Here is a 19,890-nt window from a genome sequence, read left to right as displayed (position 1 = left end):
GCTTCTGTATATCTGGAAAGGTCTTTATTCCTCCTTCATATCTAAAGGATATCTTTGCTGGATATATTATTCTTGGCTCATAATTTCTCTCTTTCAATAGTTTGAATATTTGGTTCCACTCCCTCCTGGCTTGTAGAGTTTCTGCTGAGGCAACCAACTGAATGGGAGAAGATTTTTGCAAACAGTGCCTCCGATAAGGGGCTAATATCCAATATATACAAGGAACTCATGAAACTCAACAACAACAAAAAAAAACCCAATTGAAAGACCTGAAGAGACATTTCTCCAAAGAGGACATACAAATGGCAAATAGACATATGAAAAAATGCTCAACATCACTAATCATCAGAGAAATGCAAATAAAAACCACAATGAGCTATCACCTCACCCCAGTCAGAATGGCTTTCATCAACAAGACAAATAGTAACAAGTGTTGGAGAGGCTGTGGAAAAAAAGGAACCCTCATACACTGTTGGTGGGAATGCAGACTGGTGCAGCCGCTATGGAAGGCAGTGTGGAGGTTTCTCAAAAAATTACAAATAGAATTACTGTATGACCCAGCAATCTCTCTCCTGGGTATCTACCCCAAAATCTGAAAACGTTTATCCATAAAGACACGTGTGCTCCAATGTTCATTGCAGCTTTGTTTATGGTGGCTAAGACATGGAAACAACCAAAATGTTCTTCGATAGATGAATGGATAAAGAAGTTGTGGTATATATACACAATGGAATACTATTCGGCTGTAAGAAAAGATTAAATAGGACCATTTGTGACAACATGGATGGATCTTGAGAGTATGATGCTAAGCGAAATAAGTCAGACAGAAAAAGCAGAGAACCATATGATTTCACTGATATGTGGTATATAAACCCAAAACAACAAAAGTACAAGACAAACAAATGAGGAAAAAAACCTCATAGATAAGAGACAATAGTTTAGTGGTTACCAGAGGGTAAGGGGGGTGGGAGGTGGGAGATGAGGGTAAGGGGGATCAAATACATGGTGATGGAAGGAGAAATGACTCTGTGTGGTGAGCACACAATGGGATTTATAGATGATGTAATACAGAATCGTACACCTGAAATCTATGCAACTTTATTAACAATTGTCACCCCAATAAAAACAAACAAACAAACAAATAAACAAACAAAAAAACCAAAAATAAATTATATTGACCTTACGTCATATACATGTCAGGAGTAATTCATTTCCTTTGTCGGATGAGGGTATAGGGAGAAGTAGGAGGAGGAGGGAAGGGTCAACTAACTTTACGAGGAACTTGCCCCTCATAAACTCCCTGCAAAGTTGGGCTAAAGAAAGTCATTGCATTTGTCCTTGATCATTACAACGTCTCTTTCCTCCACTATTGGACATAGGTATCAGTTTTGCAATTCTGGAACCTTGATTTAATGACCTTTTACTCTGAGTGATTATATTCTGAAAAGACATAATTCAGGCCAAGAAAACTTGTGAGAAACTAATGCAGGGATCAGAAAACTGATTTATGTTTATAGTGGAAGACACTTCTTTTCAATACCTACAGTGCTTATGTTCCCATGTCAAGGGAACTCATTCTAGGATCTTACATAGCTGAGAAGCCAAACAAAAGATAGGAAGTTTGCTTAGTGACAGGGGAGCATAAGGAAGTGAATCAGATGCACTTTAAAAGTAATTTGGGGCAAGTCTTAGAAGTCTACGCTTCTCCACTCTAGGGAGCAAATCTATCCAGAGCCCTGAGGACTCTCATAGCTACTTAGCTCTCCCTCTGCTCTGTTGCAGAAGCACAAACCTAAATTGTGCTCTGTGGGTCCCTTGCTTCAGGGTTCTCGGATAGATGGGGTTTCCAGTGGTTGGTGGTGCCCCTTCCAATAGACCTCTTCATCTGCCCATGGAGTGTGGTCGCTTGAGTCACAAAGGGCTCCTGCTTCTATTGTCTCTGGCCTAGTTCACCTTCCAACGATTCCTGGAATCTCATGCTGAGTAGTTTTGCATCTACAGATCCTTTGTATAATTTGTAGATTCTTAAAGAGTCTGAAACTTTCAGAGACTGATTATTTCGTCCAACAGCCCCGTTTAAGAAATGAGAAAACAGAGGTCTAGAAAGAGAAACAGACTTCCGCAAGTGGCAAGTGGAGGGGCCAGGATTCAGAGTCTCAGCCAAGCTGCTCCCAGAGCTTTTTCTTAATCGCTCACACCAGCAGGGAGGCACCCCCTTTGGGCACCGCACTCTTTGGGGAACTACTGTTGCCTGTGGCCTCACCTCCAGTGGCCCAGCGTCGCTTTTCAGTACCCTGGACAGCTGAGAAAACAGGATCTGTCTCCACTAACCTGCCAATAAATTACAGACGCAGGGAAACAAAAACCATTCTTTGAATGAATGGTAAGCTGATTTGTGCAACCAATTACTTCTTTAAGTGGCGGTCCTGTTAATTTCCCAAACATTGGTGGTTCCAGTTGGGGGAGATTAGGCACTGAAGCCTGAGCACCAAGTGTCACCTGGGGATCAGATTTGAGGGGGAAGGAGCTGTTTCCAATAGTGAGAGACCTTTCTGTCTTCTGAGGACATGAGTCAATGCCTTCTTCCTTGAACTCTTATTCCCAAAGGTCAAAGACTTCCGTCCACTTTTTTTTAAGAGATGAAGTTCTCACCATTTCAGAGCAGGTGTTATGTATTGGTCACTTCTTTTACTCTGACTACTTTCATTCCCGTGTTCTGAGCCTACATCAGAAAGATGTCTTATTCCCCAATAAGGAGACAGGAGGTATGAATGGGGGAGGGGGGGTGAGAGTGGAAGTGGAATTGACTTGTTTCTGTTTTAGAAGCTTGTCTTCATATCTTTATAAATTATAAAATTTCATTTTCAACAGTCTCCTTCAATGCATTTTCCTTTCCCTAACTAAATTTTGATAAATTTTCAAAATTTTGATAATAAACATCAAAGTATATAATAAAACAAAACTGTTTAGTAGGTATAAGTGATGGTTTATTGCTTTAAGTTTTAAAGTATTAATGGAGTAGCGTTTCCTTGGAAACTCTGAATTTTTATCAACCTATAATCTCACAAAGTAGTGTTCTGAAAGCATTGTCTTGGCTTGTATATTTTTTGTTTTTCTGCTTTGCTTTTTAACAGTAGCTTCTTTATACCACTAGGTAGACAGAGCACAGTGGGTCAATGACCAGCTCCACCACCTCATCAGACGTAACCGTGGAAACACATTTACTGAGTCTCTGCATTAGTCTAAGCTTTTTACGTATCATTGTTCTTTTCAACAGCCCTATCACTACTATTGCCCTAATTTTGTTGATGAGGAAACTAGAATACAAGGAGGTTAGAGAACTTGTCCGACAGACTTTGAAAACCACAACATGCATCATTGTGTGGTTATGCCAAGAAGTTCACATTGTCTTTTTTTTCATAATCAATTCCATTGACCTATACATGCCATCCCATGTTATACGTGTGTTCCAGGAATTACCATGATAGAAAGAGCACGCACATTGCCACAAGAATGTATTTTCCCCAAACACTGTCACATTAATTTATTTGAGTGAAAACATATTAACAGCACAGGAATGCTGTGCGATTGCTTTAAGCACATAAATAGTCAAAAGGACACACACACACACGGGGTTGAACTTGTATTTGGAGAGCTCTCTGAGATAGGGCATACTGGTCTTCTGGGTTATACAAGTGACAGTAACTATGTGCCTTAAGTGCTTTAAGTGCTTTTCTCATGAAAGTCAGAGGAAGCACAGAGATCAGTGGGTTCACAGGCTCAGCGCTCCGGGGCTGACCACTCCCAGTGCACTGTGCGAAAGCATCCTTGACCTTCGCTGGAGTCTAGACCTGGAACTGGAACTGTGGGGTGGCAGCTGGGATGGCCCCTGAATGTGGCTGGACTTTACTGGCCTTTCCCTTGAAGCTTCTCTCACCTGCTTGAGGGGAGAGGACCAACTCTTTCATGAACCTCCTGCCATGATGCTTTCACAGCCAATTAAAATTCTATTCCATTCCCAGCAAGAGAGCTGGCAGCCTTGGGTCTCCCCAGCAGGATGAACTGGCTGCAATTAATGTCTCTTCTGGAGCCTGATTCGCTAAGGAGAGGCCAGGATACTTATTCTACCCCCAGTACCATCTTTAAATGAGGAAATGGAGGTTCCCCATCCTGTCGCCTCTATTCACTCATCAGTTAATGCAAACATGTTAACCCTTTCCATATCACTCTTGGTAATGGAGCTAAGTCACAGAGCCAAGAGCTAATCTCTCAACTGGACAGTCCCAGGGAGAAAGGAGGAAACACCCCTTGATTCCCTTAGTATTCAAATTTCAGATTATTAGATTGAAGTGAGGGCTTACTGTATTGGGCACAGGCTAGGAGCTGGGGGTTCAACAGCAGCCACAGGCGTAATGTTTTGTGTTGTAATCTTGGAGCCTTAAATGTAGAAGATAATGCACAAGAATAATACATTTAAGAAAAAGGAGAAAATCCCAAATGATGGAAAAGGAGGAGAGAAGGAAATTAATACATATGGAATGTTTACTATGTGCCAGGCATTTTCCACATGGTATAGCAAGGAATCCCACAAAAACCCTGCATTTTTACAGAGGATGGAACTGAGGCTCAGAGAGGTGAAGGAAAGTGTCCAAGGTCACAGAGCTAATGTGACAGACTGTACTAATGGCGCTAAATCTTTATACTCCCCTAGAGTCATTTCCTTTTGATAAAGCCTGCGCACACTGACTTTGGAGTAGGCTCCGTGACATGCTTTGACCAGTGGCATATTAGCAAACTGTGAACAGAGCCTTGAAAAGTGCTTGCGATCAGGGTTTGCCCTCTCTTGGTTGGTGGGAACTCTTCCACCATGATGTGAACAAGCCTGGGCAACCCTACTGGATGATAAGAGAGATGTGAGCAGAGGTGGACCATATCATCCTCCACCAGCCAGCCTCCACCCAACTCACAGATGCACGAGGAAACCCAGCTAAACCAGATCAGCAGAACCATCCAGCCAATTTATAGACCTGTGAGAAGTAATAAATGCTTGTCATTTTAAGCCACTAATTTTGGGGTACGTATGCAGGAGGATAGTTAACAGCTAGAACAGAAACAGCTAGCAAATGGCAGAGACAGAAGTTGTTTGATCTTAAAGACTGTGCATTGTCTATTTGTCACAAAAAGACAGAAAAAGGTTGAAACTGCAGCAGGAAAACACAGGTTAGGTTATGATGTTTTTCACGACAAAGTGGCCCAGTCACACGAGGATATTCCTGGGCGGAGTGTGGTGTTCCCATATGTAGGTACCTTAAAGGGCAGTGCGACCCTTTGGTCCCAAGTGTCTTAGCCATGTAGATTGCCATCTCAGAGCCTGGGCTGTGCTGAGACTCTTAACAAGAATATTCTGAACTGTCCCAACTGTTCATTAGGTCCCTTGAGAAGAAAAAGTCCCCACTGCACCAGACTAAGACTCTGCAGCCTCCCACTGGGTAGGTTCCCTTTCATGGCTGAGACTCTCTCTCAGGATTGCCTGGGTTGCATTGCTGCAAATTTCCGGCTTAGCTCTGCCCCAATTCCACACCCACCTCCTGCTCCTTCCCTACAGGAAAGAAAGATAGAAAGGAACAGACTGCCTGCATTTTCTGAGCCTTCCTTCTCAGGGTCACAGTTGTGGTGATATTAACAGTTTCCCATGAGAATGTGAAGAAAGGACAAGACCTTGAATATGGGGCAATGGTAGCAGATACTGACATACTGCAATGATATGGATGGAAACTGGTGTCACCTTTCTGAAAACCAATTTGGCAACATGTATCAACAGCCTTAAAAATGTCCATGCCCATTTGAATTAGTAATTCCATTCTTGGACTGTCTTCTAAGTAAATAATCATGAATACGATCCATGAAATCATGGGTCAGCGTGAGAAATTTTTCATGGCATCATGTGAATGGAAAAATACAAGTTACACACAGGCTGTATATTACATTTCTGATTTGGGGGAAATTATGGGCAAGTATGTGGGTGGAAGGACTATAGTTATGAGAAAAATTTTGATTTATAATAAACCTTATGTATTTTTAAGCTATGGCCTTTTCTCCCCCAGCCTCTGGACATGTAGGACCTTGGCTGTCTCGGACATAGCAGGAAAACTTACCTTAAAAACCTAAGAGAATGGTGAAGGTCTAGAAATAAGTGATTGAAATGATGCATGACGTGAGAATAAAATCTAAAAATAGGACTTTTCAGTGTGGATAGATGACTGCTGAGGGGAAGATGAATAAAATTTTAAACAATCATGAAATATAAGTGGAGAGGCAACATGGTCGTGGGTTGTCAAACCCCAGAAAAATGTTTGAAAATAGCATCTTGGTTGCTTGCTTCTCTACCTTATCATGGAAAAGAGATTAAAGGCACATAAAAGGAAGTAATATTTTACATACCAGCCACTAAGTGAAATGCAGACCTCAAAACCATGGCAAAGGCTGAGAATCTGGATATGTCGAAGAACATATGTAGTATGTGAGTGTCTCCTGGGCAGGCACCATCTTCAGTTCTCAACAGCGGGGCTGAGAGCGGGGCTCACCCAAGGCCACTCAATGGCTCCTGAAAGGACACTGTGGGCTATAGTCTGGTTTTTTGGGAAGGAAACACTGCTGGTCCCTAAATACACCCCGTAATCCTTGAGTGTAGAGGCTTGGGCTATTCTATGAGCTTTGGCCTTGCCCTGCATCGGTTTCCATATATGGATATGAAAGGGAAAACTGGAAGGCGCTGGTAAGCATGGGAGGCTCTGGGGTCCCCTTTCCTGGCATTCTCTCTGTACAGGAGCACCCCATTGGGCCAGAGGCTGGGGGAGGGAGAGGAGGCCCTTTGAAGAACACACTCCTTCTCAGCCCCAGAAATAAGGAATATAGAATTCTTTCAAACAAAAAGTAGAATTGCCAAGATGACAGAAGTTACAACCATTTGGAGCAGCTTAGCAGAAGCTTGGAGTCAACAGACCAGAGTCTATTCACACGCCATAGTAATTCCAATTCCATTTAACATGCTTATTCCTGACTGGGAACGAGCCAAGACTTCAGGAATAGTCCCCTCCTTGAGAGCTGAGAAAAGAAGTGGGCTGAGTTTTCTGCAGGTTCTGGAATGGGTACGACCTAGGGAAGTAAACCAATCCTGCAGGGATATAGGATGGACTCTTTGAAGCTCTGAACCCGGGTGGGGGGGGGGACCTGTCATTTTTTCCTGTTTCAGTGTTGCCCCACTGCACCGCCCCAGGAAAGGCCATTGCCCTCTCTGGGCTTCAGGTTTTTTCAGTCTAAATGGAGTCTAATCTGAATGAAGCTCATCATAAAGAAGACATAGAAGTCCCAATAAAGAAAGAATTGAAAGACATGTCGATGTTTACTGCAATCTCTTTATAAAGCAGGCAGAGGAAAGCATAGGCCAAAGAGCCCTTTTTCCCTCTCTTACTTCCCTTTCCTTGCTAAGCTCTTCATTCCGAACACCGAACATCGCTTCGGCCTTTCTGCCCTCCTTTCCCCTCCCCTCCTTTCCTGTACTCCCGAGGGCATCACGAAGCTCAAGGCTGGCCCCATGAACACAAGTTCACAGCCATACCTGACAGGGCAGGGGGAAAGAGGAGCGATGGCTGTAAACACTCACAGTTTAATATCTTTTCATTTACCCCATCACAGGAGATAGAAACAGAAGCATGTGAGAGAAGAAGGCTTGCGGAGGGCGGTTCCTGAGAGACAGCAAGGTAGCCAGGTGGATGGGAGCTGGGGTATCGGTTTTGTTTGTTCTCTTTCCCTCTGAAATAACAGGGCAGCGAGCAGCCCCTGGAGGTTCCTGGCGTTCATCACACTTTTATTACCTGTACTCATTATCCAGGCCGCTTAAATACTCACAGGCTGCGGATGGAGGGACTTCATTTACAAGGTGGTAAAGGGAGGTGCTTGGTAAGGCAGCAAACTGCACAGAGCCCTTATTCACTGGGAGAGAGCAGTATCCGCTGCCCCCTCTTTGTTAGGATGGGAGGAGACTTGGTCGGGATAGGTGGGCACATGAGAGGCAATAAATAATGTCCTAAAACGAGCACTCACTCTGTGTTAGGCAGGGTTCTAAGAACTTCTCATTGTATCTTATCTCATTTAATGCTCAGGAGACCTGGGGAGGCAGGAAGTATCTTTAGTCCCACTTAACCTCTGAGCAAACTTGCCAAGGTCACACAGGTAATAAATGGCCGAGCAAGGATTCAAACCAGCTAGTGTGGGTCCGTTGGCGCCAAGTAACCAGGCTATGCGGCCTCGTGCGTGTCAGGTGCTTAGAACAACATCTGGCCCCTAGCACATGCTCAATAAGTGGGAGCTAGTGAGACAGGCAGCCACAGCAGCAACGACACTTGTAAAACAGGAGACATGCAGACAATGGGACGGGGCCTTGGAATGGGCAAGTAACTTGTGCAATGTTCCTCACCAAGCAAGTAGAAGAACTGGGATTTGAACGCAGCAGTCAAAGCCTGTACACAGGGTTTGGCACATAGTAAGTGCTCAATAAGTTTTAGCTACTGGCATTTATTTTTATCTTTGTGTACACAAGAGTCTTAAAGTGATGTAGGAGACAGAACGTGTGCTAAAGAGTCTCTAGCCCAGAGCCTCACAAAATTGAGTCTTAGCTAACCTTGCTGCAAGAGAGGAAAAGTGGGTCTGCATGGAATCTGAATGTCTGGAGTAAAGCCTGGGAATCTGAATTCTTCCACTTTCCAGGTGATTCTCATGTACACTACATTCTGAGAACCAAGGAATAAAGCCTTCGATCACCTAAACACAAGGTCACTAGCCAGAGGGTGGCAGAGCTGGGATTGGCACCCAGGAAAGACCCTCCTTTTTTGCTTTGTAAGAGTCAGCCATACATACGGTTCTAAGTGTCCAGGGCTCAGATTCAGAACATTCGTGAAGCGTAACATGTCATCATAGCTTGTTTATATCTGCTGTATCCCCCAAACACACTGAATGATATATTAATTACAGTGGCTGAAAACTCATTTCTGTAGAATTTCGCCACAGCCCCTTTAAGTAACATGAAGGTTTTCACAACTGAGGCTGGGCTTCGCCCTGCCAGCGCATAGGGACTATGGAGGACTGACCCCAGGGGCAAGCGAGGGTTTCCGCCTTAACTGGCCACTGACTTGTGCCCTTGGCTTGACCTGACTTGTGGGAAAGAAAGAGGACACAGTGACCTGCAATCTCTGAAATGTCAGCCTGGTGGCCTGGAACTTGGAAGCAGGTCCAGCTGGCTGCTGTATGCAAATAGCTCAATTCTAGCCAGTCAAAGTTCATCGAAATTATGTTTTTCTATTGAGTCAGGCAGAGGTCTGAGGGCAGATCAGCCTTTAATTTTAGCTCTTTGGTAATGATGGTGATGGTCATGATGAGTTATTCAGAAAGATAAATGGACAGCATATTGTCCATTTAGGTCATTAGGAATACAGATATGGTTATGAATATACACATAAAATATGACCTTTCCACCAGCCCCTGATGGCTTGTTTTGTTTATTATGCAGATCATGTTTGACTTTATGGAATTGAATGTTATTTAAATTCAATTATTGTGAGGTTAAGTTCTTCTCTCTAGTACCAGTTGCGTAAATTTAGAGGCAGTTAGAGGGAATAGGTACATTTGTCTCATGCCAGTTAAATGATTGGGAGAAAAGCACTGCAGGAATAAAATAGTTATCATGAAACTGAAGAAAAAAACATGGTTTGGAGGGTTTGGTTTGGGTCTGTGTATGTGTTTTCCTTGTCTTTTTATGTATTCCTTTTTTTTTCGTATCTGATGAACAGGAAGGCTGGAAATTTTTCCATGAAAAGGGAGGGAGATTATAGGTGTGTGTGTGTGTGTGTGTGTGTGTGTATATGTGTGTATGTATGTGTGTGTGTGTGAGCGTGTGAAGTAAGCTGCTAGTATGAGAGTAAATCTAGAAATAATTATGTGGTTAATTGGATTTAGTGTAGATAACTATAGCTTATTAAGGCCTTAAATCTTTTTTCTCTCCTTAGTAATAGAGTTCTTTCTTTTTTAATTAAATTATCTTGCAACAATTCCTTATTTCCTTCTGCCAGCATTGACACACTGTTAGTCCCCTGAAGCCAAGATTTGGCCTTGGCACCACTGAGAGGGGAAGTAAGAAGCTTGGGCATGGCCTGGCTGGGAAGGGAGCATGTAAAGTGCTAAGGGTGGGTGACAGAGCTAAAAGACTGGCCTGGAAAGGCTCCAGGTATAGAAAACACAGAGCTGCCCATACACTACCTGACACAACATGTGGAGAGTTGAGAATGGCTTCTTTGGATATAATAGTAGATTAGGGCCACAGAGATCTTTGAAGGTTATCTTGCGAATCAGCCTGCCTCCCCTGGCTAAGTGGAAACTTGCATTCTCATCCTTCAGGGAGGCAGGAGTTACACCCTCTCCTATTCGTCTCTGTATCACAGACTTGGCTGGTAAGATAGGTCATTTTCCTTGAGCCTCATACCAGTATACATTGACCTCTCACAGGTCGGTGGAATCAAGAAATCATTGCCTGGTCTTCTTCAGGAAGAAGACACTTGGAACCTTCTAGGTTTCCTTCAATGCACTGGTGTATCTATGCTCCCACTTTGCCACCTCCCTCCCTGGCCCCCTCCCTCCTCCACCAAACCAGATTATAGCTACACAAATAATTGATCAATATCATGGACCAGTTTGGTTGTGCCCATAAAGTTGGGAGAAAGTGTTTTTGATAATCCTCAGTTAGCTGGTCCTCCAAATACGTGGAGTCCAGGGAGTGATACAAAACATTTCTTTATCAAATCAACGATCCCTGGTCATAGAGACGACCTAGGATGGACACTGGGGAGACCCTACTTTCTTTGGCTTCCCCCCTTATTCTTCTCTACTCCTATGCCCGTTCCTCCCCACCCCAATGCACACAGGTACTGGGCCCCCCCCTGGAGGGGATACTCTGATTTTAAGGTTTCAGGTCCTCCAAGTCTTCACAGTGGAACATCCACAGGCAACACTAACCTTCCTCATTAATCCCGACTGCAGCTCAGAGAAAATGTTCATGTATTACTGTGCTTCTGAAAATCTCTCTTGATTTTAAGACTTAACAAATGTCTTCTCCCCACCAAAGGTGGGGGTGTGAGGAGAGAGTGAGGGGGAAGTTAAATCCCATCTTGTTCCCCCCCACATTAATTAATACCCAATGAACGCTGCCTAGAATTGGGTTCAGAAGAGAGGGGCAAAGGGGAAAAGGGTTTCTGCCTTTGTGTTTATGTGTCAGTAGGGGAGCTAGCAAGGCCATCTCTCTTATCAGAGCTGGAGAGGTAAGGATTTGATGGACACGTCTGCTGGGGATGGAAGAGAGGACAGGCAGGGGACACTGGAATGGGCAGAAATGCTTTGGGTTTAGGCAGCCTGATGGACAGAAGGCTCTGCTTTCAGAGCCTTCTGTCTTTCTCTTGAGCAAGTAACAACCTGTCTGAGTGGGTATCATATATGTAAAACAGGAGAAATAATTATTAGCCTCACTGAAGCATTGAGGTAGTAGATGGTAGAGTGTCTATGACAGTATTTTGTTAGAACTGAGAAATGTTTATAACATTAGGACTATTAATAAGGCGAGAATGTTACGTAAAGGAGGAAGAAAGGAAAGAAGGATATCCATCAACATTTGAAGTAGATGAGAAGGTGGGCTTAGAGACAAGGAGATCTGCTTGTTACATGTGAACCAGCGTTTCCTGAGAGCTCACCATGCTCCAGGCATGGTGCTAAATATATTCACCTACTACCCTCCTCGCCCAATTTCACAGATGAGCCATTTTATTTTAACAGAAAGGACCCTCAGCGCTGCCAGCAATCATACTTTATTTCTATAATCATTCAACCTCTCCCGGAGGATTTTATACCAATTCTCAGACCTCCAATAGCTCCTCCCCCACCTTCACTTTCAGCCCATGACTTTCCCTTGGGAAGTGGAAGAAATGAAAACTTGCCAAATCCATGGAGAATTCTCAGTTCTCACCCAACTTGACCCATTAGCACCACTGCACAAGGCAGATCGTTCCCTCGTTTTTGAAACACTGTCTTCTTTGGCGTTTGGGACATTATGTTCTCTTTTCATCTCATTGTCCTTCCCTCTTCGTCTTTTCTACTGGTTCTTTTCTCATCTCCCAAGTTCTGACATTTTGGCATCCTCCAGGGAGTAGCCCTGGGACCTTTCTGCTTTCCTGATACACTCACTACTTTGGGAATTTCACCCAGCTCGTGGCTTTAAACACCACCTGTATGCCGATGCCTCTCAAACTTGTATCTTAGCCTGGACGTCCCCCCTAAACTCCTGGCTAATATATACTGGAGCCCCTGTTTGATGTTGCCACTTACACGTTCAACAAGCATCTCAAAGTTGACATGTGCACAGCTGAGTGCCCAAAACCTGCCCTTCCCTCAGTCTTTCCCTTCTCAATTAAAGGCAACTCTCCATCTTTCCCAGGGCTCAGGTCAGCAGCACTCCTGCCTTTTCCCCTTTCATCCATCACATCCAATCCATCAGCACATCCTAATGTCTGTATGTTAGAAATATATTCAGAAACTGACCCTTTCTCAGAACTTCCCCTGCTGCCATGCTGCCCCCAAACACCATCAGTGCTCACCGAGAGGACAGCAGCCGCCTGTCCCCCTGCTCAGCCCTTCTTTCCTTTTGCTCCACTTTCTGCAGCACCCAGACTGATCATGTCCAACAGGGTCAGCTCATGTCACTTCCTCTGCTGAAAACACTCTCATGGTTTCCCAACAAGTGTCATTCTCATTCACAACAAATGTCAAGTCTTTAAAATGGCCCCCAAGCCCTGCTTGATTGGTCTCCCCATTCTTGATCCCCATTATATCTGACTTCTTCTCCTACCCCAGAAACACCAGCCTCTTTGGTGTCCGTAGGCCATGCCAGGCATGCTTCTGCCTCAGGGCCGCTGCGCTTGGTGTTCTCTCAGTCTGGAATGCTCCGTCCCCAGACATCTGCATGGCTTACTCCCTTACCTTCCTCACGTCTTCACTCAGATGTCCCCATTTGGCGAAGCCTTCCATAGTCAACCTCTTTAGAATTTCAACCTGCCCCCTCCCTGGCATTCTATTTCCCTTTTCCCTGCTTATTTTCCTTCATAGCACATGACAGTATCTTAGGCACTTACAGTTTACTTATTGAACATGTTTATTGTCTGTCTCTCCTTACTAGGGAATTTTGGTTAGTTCCATTCACTGCTGTATCCCCATCACCTAGAAGAGAACTTGTAACATACAGGATGAATATTTAAGGAATGAAGGAATGATGGAATGAGGCCCAGAGAGGTTCAGCAACTTGTCCAGGGTCACATAGATTAAGGGCCTGGATACACCCGAGTCTATCTGGGATTAGAGCCCAACTCTTACCACCACATTAGTCTCAGTAAAGGAAGAGCCCCCTGAACTGCACCCCAAGACTGGCGTTTCTATGGTCTCCTTTGTTTTGATCTCCCAGCTCCACACGGCAGGGGGCCGAGGCTGATTTGCTTCACTGGACACTATTTGTTTCCTTCTGCTCAGCTGTGGGGATGCCTCTGCCTGTGTGGGTGAAAGGGGAAGCCTACAGCTTCCCTGCACTGCCATAGCAATCAGGTAACCTAAGGACTCCAGAAGGGGGTCCTTTGAGATTGAGAGTGGAAAAAAAATGAAACAAGCCCAACAGAAACAGAAAGAAATCTGTGAAGGGAGACACCAGAGTCTTGTGCCGGCAGCTTGCTGTGTCATCCGCAGCTGGGAGATCCCATCCTGTTCTCTTCCTACCCACCAGCTCAGCACAGCTAAGGGTGGTGGTTCTCCTTCTCCTGCCTCTAACATGACCTCACTAAACCATCCAGGAGGCCCAGGCCCCAGGGAAGGGGGCCCTCAAATGCTCTCAGTGACCTCAGAGTAACACAGGAGACAGTGCTGGGCCAGAAGTCAGGAGATGCGTGTTTGGACCTCTGGTCCACCTCAGACATACTCTTAGGCCCTTCTTTAATCTCAGCCTCTCTCTGGGGCTTCCTCAGGCCATGGCTCTCTTCCTTACCTGTTTGATTGTAGGAGAAGCAAGTAGAGCTACAGTAGAATGAACTATGAAATTAAAGTCTTTGTGGAAATGAGTTAGAATTGTAACATTTTCATAAGAGGGCTTACTTGTACCAAGCACTGTGTCTAGCATTTTGGGGCCATGAGTTCACTCAATCCTTCCAGCAACCCTTGAAGAGGTTAAGAGTTGCCCATAACAGAAAGATGAAGAAATGGAGCCTCAGAGAGGCGAAGAGACTTGCCCAAGTGTGTACAGCTGGTAAGCGGTGAAGAGGCATTCAAACCTAAGGAGTCTGTTTACAAAAACCGTGTTCTCTCCACCTCCGCTACACCGTGTCCCAGGGGGGACAGGGTATTAGAGAAGATCCTATTTTTCTCATTGAAGTCATTCCCAGGGCAGTCTCTGGTCCCCAAACATCTAAGCAGATCACTGGAGGAAGTGTCTGCACTTAATAAGCCCCTTTGACCTGGGGAGTTTGCTGAGCTCGGCGGAAAAGATCATCATAAACCTCCCAACCCAAAGGCTAGAGCCTTAGAGCTGGGCCAGAGGGGTCTGGTCAGTACACGTGCCTTCACTGTGCACCCACAATGTGGCCAGTTCTATGGGGTACACAGGAGCAGCCCAAATCCCAGAGGAAACTATTAGAGAATGATTAGGTGCCATGATTCTGGAGAGGAGACAGGTCTGCATGTTGGTGGAGGGGCCTGAGCTGGGCCAGGGATAGGGTGGGACCTGGAAAGCGGAGACAGAGAAGCAACCCATGGGCACAAGTGTGGGCTGGACAGGGCTGGCCAGCAGGGGGCAGGGGGCAGATGGAGGATGAGAAGAGTGTTGTTGCGAGAAGCTCCGAGTCTGATGCCAGAAAGACGTGGTTTTACATTCCTGCCATGCCACTGGCTGGCGGAGTGACCTTAAGTTGGTCATTTAACCTTTCTCTTTGATTGAGGTCTCTCTTATATTGAGAGACGTTTAGCACCTCAGTTTCCATGTTCCACCATCTTAGCCTTTAACAGAGTTTCCTGCAAAGAACATTGCTAAGTCTGACCTGTATACATCTGGCTGCCGGCTCGTTTCCTTTCCCTTGTTCTTGAAAAAGCACAGGTCTGACTAATCGAAGATGGTGAAGAGTCGAGGTGAAGGCCTCTCCGAAACCCTAAACACAGGAAAAGATTATAGCCCTCCTCCCAATGTATGTAAGAATACACTAAACCATAAAATACAAAATGTACGTGAATGCCAAGGTTAAAATAGCTCCTTTGCAGATTTATTACTTTTTTCTAAAATTCTGGATTGCTTCCTTCATCAAAGTTAACCTCTTAACAGTTTTCGGGTACTTGCTTTCTAAAATGTGTGGTGCCTTTGAGTTATCCTGGCCTAAGAGAAGGCATGAGGGACCAGGTGCCCCAGGGGAAGCAGCACACCTTTGGTGTCTTGGCTCCGTAGCCAGGCACTGGGACCAGGCCAGGTCATGCTCCCTCTTCTCAGATAAGTATGTTGAGGCTGGAAGGGGGGCTCCAGAAAGCTTCGATGGTCCCACATCCAGGGTGTGTGGACAAAACCCCAAAAAACAGTTTCCAGGCTCTCGGCCTCACATAGAAAGGTGCTGGCTCGGGTAGTAAATGGCCATCAACTGTGATCAGATGCCAGCAGCTGTGGCTAGTTGGCCGTCAGCTGTAACCCGTAGGCCATTGGCCACTAATATAACGGCTGTGGCTACGCTAGCAGAGAAAAGGAATGGGGCTAGCAAGAAGATGGTGGCTGGCAAGCGCGGACTGCTGTTAGGCAGATTATGTAGCTCCTGCTTCCTGTGTCTCCAGCCCAGCCGCCAGCGAGAATATATTGGTTTGATTCCCCTATCTATGGCTCCGTGGGTGTTCCTTTTTGGCCTTACCGTGTCCTGCGTTCTTGGGCGGGGAGTGGGAGCTGAGACCCTGCACGACAAATGGCGCAGCGAGCAGGGTCCACCGCACGACACATGGCGTAGTCGGCAGGATACGGTGCTGGCCAAAGCTTTCCGAAGGGCAGTGGAGCAGTTTGTGCGTATGAAACCTCAGTCTGAGGAAGACCAGGAGGAGCAGCTGCCGGAGAGCTCGATTCCCGTGGAGGGGTGGAAAGATGTGGATGGTTCCCCAACCAGCAGAGGCCGGAGAAAGCGGAGAAAGCGAAAGTTGTTGCCGCCCTGTGGGCTGGGAACTGCTTGCTGAGGCAGCCCGGATGCAGGACTTTTAGTCCCAGGAGAAAATGCTTGCTGAGTCCTCCTTGGGAGATGAGGGTGAGGTTAAGGTCATCCCTCACCCCCAGGACAGCCCTGGCGAATGACTATGGACTATGGGGAATTGCCTTCCATCCCTAATTTAATGGACGCTTGACTGTTTGGGAACATACCATCATGTAGTGGGACTGGTTTGATGTTTGCTTTTGTGTCTTGACTGGCCGCCATTGATAATATGTAAGCACCTTGATGTGAGCCGCTGTTGTTCCAGCACAGTACCCCGAGAGGCCCAGAGAGAGAGTGGCAGTGCCCTGAGAGCCCTGGCTGAGTCCAGGAAGTCTGGCTGTGTCTAGAGAGAGTGGCAGTGCCCTGAGAGCCCTGGCTGTGTCCAGGAAGTCTGGCTGTGTCCAGAGAGAGTGGCAGTGCCCTGAGGCCCTGGCTGTGTCCAGGAAGTCTGGCTGTGTCCAGAGAGAGTGGCAGTGCCCTGAGGCCCTGGCTGTGTCCAGGAAGTCTGGCTGTGTCCAGAGAGAGTGGCAGTGCCCTGAGAAACCCTGGCTGTGCCCGGGGAGACTGGTGGTACCTTAAGAAGCCCAGGAAGTCTGGCTGTGCCCAGAAGTACTGGTGGTGCCCTGAGAAACCCTGGCTGTGCCCAGAGAGCCTGGCTGTGTCCAGGATATTGCATTCACCTCCAGGCTCCTTGCACAGGACCCCTCGCAGAAGACGCTTGTCGCGTAGATTGTGAGGCGAGACCCTGTAGGGGTGGAGTGTGTGGACAAAACCCCAAAAAACAGTTTCCAGGCTCTCGGCCTCACATAGAAAGGTGCTGGCTCGGGTAGTAAATGGCCATCAACTGTGATCAGATGCCAGCAGCTGTGGCTAGTTGGCCGTCAGCTGTAACCCGTAGGCCATTGGCCACTAATATAACGGCTGTGGCTACGCTAGCAGAGAAAAGGAATGGGGCTAGCAAGAAGATGGTGGCTGGCAAGCGCGGACTGCTGTTAGGCAGATTATGTAGCTCCTGCTTCCTGTGTCTCCAGCCCAGCCGCCAGCGAGAATATATTGGTTTGATTCCCCTATCTATGGCTCCGTGGGTGTTCCTTTTTGGCCTTACCGTGTCCTGCGTTCTTGGGCGGGGAGTGGGAGCTGAGACCCTGCACGACACAGGGCCACAATGGAGAGCCCAGGTCTTATTATCAGTTGTACCCCAGCTCTTCCTGCCCTGTCTCATGGCTGCTGCTTGGGAAGCAAGGAGTGCAGCCTTCCCTGTCACTTGGCACCACTACAAGGGACCTGGAGTAATGTCTCTTACCTGATAGGCAATTTGACATGGCTGCTTAACAACTCTATTAATCAAACCCCGCTCGTCCTGTTAGAATTAATGAGTCTAGGAAATGCTGCCATGAATAATGAGGGCTTATGCCTCTCCCCCAGCACCGCTCCCCACCCTCTCCCCTCCTATTTTTTTCTCAGAGACACGCAGCAGCTCCTCAATACCAAGGGCCTTTAGGCCCTCAGGGGAGAGGTGAGCGCCCAGCACTGTGGGCATATCCTGCCACAGCTGCCCACCTAGCACAGGAGGCTGGCCAGGTCCTAGAGGAACAAAACCTCTTGTCCATCAAACAGACATGTATGCATTTCACTGCTGAAGTTGGATGAAGTGTCTGTTTCAGGCCCTGTACTAGGTGCTGAGGATACAAAGATGAGTAAGATTGTCTCTGTGAGGGGGCACAATCTAGTGACCCAGAGACAAATGGGGGAAATGCTCTAACGGGGGTATGGGAGGGGCCAAGAGCCATAGTGACGATGGCATGTCAGTACTGGGGCCTTTGCTTCTGTCATGCAGGGTGACAGGTGAGGTCTCTTCTGGAGTCTCTAGTCCCGCTCCCCACATAAGAACGCAGGACATGGTGAGGCCAAAAAGGAACACCCACGGAGCCATAGATAGGGGAGTCATACCAGTATATTCTTGCTGGCGGCTGGGTTGGAGACACAGGAAGTAGGAGCCACACTGTTCGCAACCCTCACTGCGCCTCTTGCAGGCTCAGCCACCATCTTCTTGCTAGCCCCCATTCTTGCTGTTAGCGTAGCCACAGCAGTTATATTAGTGGCCAATGGCTCACGGGTTACAGCTGACGGCCAACTAGCCACAGCTGACGGCCATCTACTACCCGAGCCAGCAACACTCCACGTGAGGCTGAAAGCCTGGAAACTGCTTTCTGGGGCTTTGTCCCCACAGCTTCCCTACTCCCAATTCTCTCAGACTGGGTTTCCCAGCCACTCCTAGCAAGGCCTGAGGCTGCTGGGAGGGAGCTGGGCCCAACTTCCTGGGTCTCATGGATTTCAGGCCTGCCATGAATTTGTCACTCTGGGACCCCGGATGAAGAGGCTTCACAGAGGGCACCTGGGTCTCTCTGAGTTGGCCTGCAGCTGAGTGCAAAGGCTGAAAACCAGAGCTCTAAACTCGGGCAAAATGACACTCACAATATATTTTAAAACGTGCACTAGCTATTAACATTTGACTATTGGGAGGTTTTACATAAAAATTGCCACCTAGGTTCCCACATCTACAGCTGGCTGGAGCTGATGGTGGCTGTCCCTTTCACTTGAGTCTGGGTCCCCCGATTTGTCCCATTCCCCACCAGCTGGCTCCTGTTACTTGTGTTGCCTGTCTGGCCCTGAGGGCCTTTGAGTTTGAGACCCCTGGCTGAGCCATTAGAGAGAAGCCTGTAAGAAGATGACTCCTCTGGATGGCAGAAGATTTCCACATAAATCAACCAACTCGTTTTCACAGAAACCTTAGGACTTGGGCAGCACCGGGTGGGGAGCCAGAGCTCAGAACTGTTGGTTGCGTTCCCTGAAGTTGCTTGGCTCCAATGGGGGTGGGGTGGGGAGGGAGCCCCAGTCTCCTCGTTGGGCCTGGTGCTTTCCAACGAAGGCTGTGGCCTGGTCTGAGCGGCGAGGCCCGGCCCAGCGAGCCCTCCGCCTGCCCTCCGCGCTGGCCTCACCGCCCTCTGCCTCTCGCCCTGCAGGGAGAGCTGCTGAGCCCGTGCCGCTGCGACGGCTCCGTGAAGTGCACGCACCAGCCCTGTCTCATCAAGTGGATCAGCGAGCGGGGCTGCTGGAGCTGCGAGCTGTGCTACTACAAGTACCACGTCATCGCCATCAGCACAAAGAACCCGCTGCAGGTACGCCCGCCCGGAGGCTGCCTGCTGGCTGGGGCGCTTCCCACACCCACTGCTCTCCTGCGGGAGGCGATTGCCCCCTGCAGTCAGGGCAGTTTGGAGAAAAGGAATGAGGTGGGAGAGGTGGGCAGGGCCTCCGATGGCATGCCGACAGGAGGAAATGAAAGAAGTTTTCTGTTTTCTCTTAGGCCTCGGCAACAAGAGAAGAAGGGGAGGGGGCGAAGAGAGAAAACATACTTCCAGACAGAAGTATGGACAGTCAGAAGAAAGAATAAGAGAGTGGATGGATTGATGGTAGGAAGGAAGCAGAAAGGAAAAGACAAGACAAAGAAAAGGAAGAAAGAAAGAAGAGAGGGGTGGGAGGGAGGAAAAGA

General features: G+C 47.2%; 1 protein-coding gene across 1 annotated transcript in view; it reads left to right on the top strand.

Moving 5' to 3' along the window:
• MARCHF4 (membrane associated ring-CH-type finger 4) overlaps window positions 1–19,890 on the top strand; it is a 96,034-nt gene that overhangs the window by 54,475 nt on the left and 21,669 nt on the right. Inside the window, exon 2 of the mRNA XM_081051157.1 lies at window positions 19,364–19,519. Coding sequence (XP_080907283.1) covers window positions 19,364–19,519 — 156 coding nt within the window. The remainder of the gene's footprint in view (window positions 1–19,363; window positions 19,520–19,890) is intronic.

The sequence above is a fragment of the Rhinolophus hipposideros genome (genome assembly GCF_964194185.1).
Source record: "Rhinolophus hipposideros genome assembly, chromosome: 6".
NCBI classification, from domain to species: domain Eukaryota; kingdom Metazoa; phylum Chordata; class Mammalia; order Chiroptera; family Rhinolophidae; genus Rhinolophus; species Rhinolophus hipposideros.
This window is presented reverse-complemented; position numbering and strand designations above follow the sequence as displayed.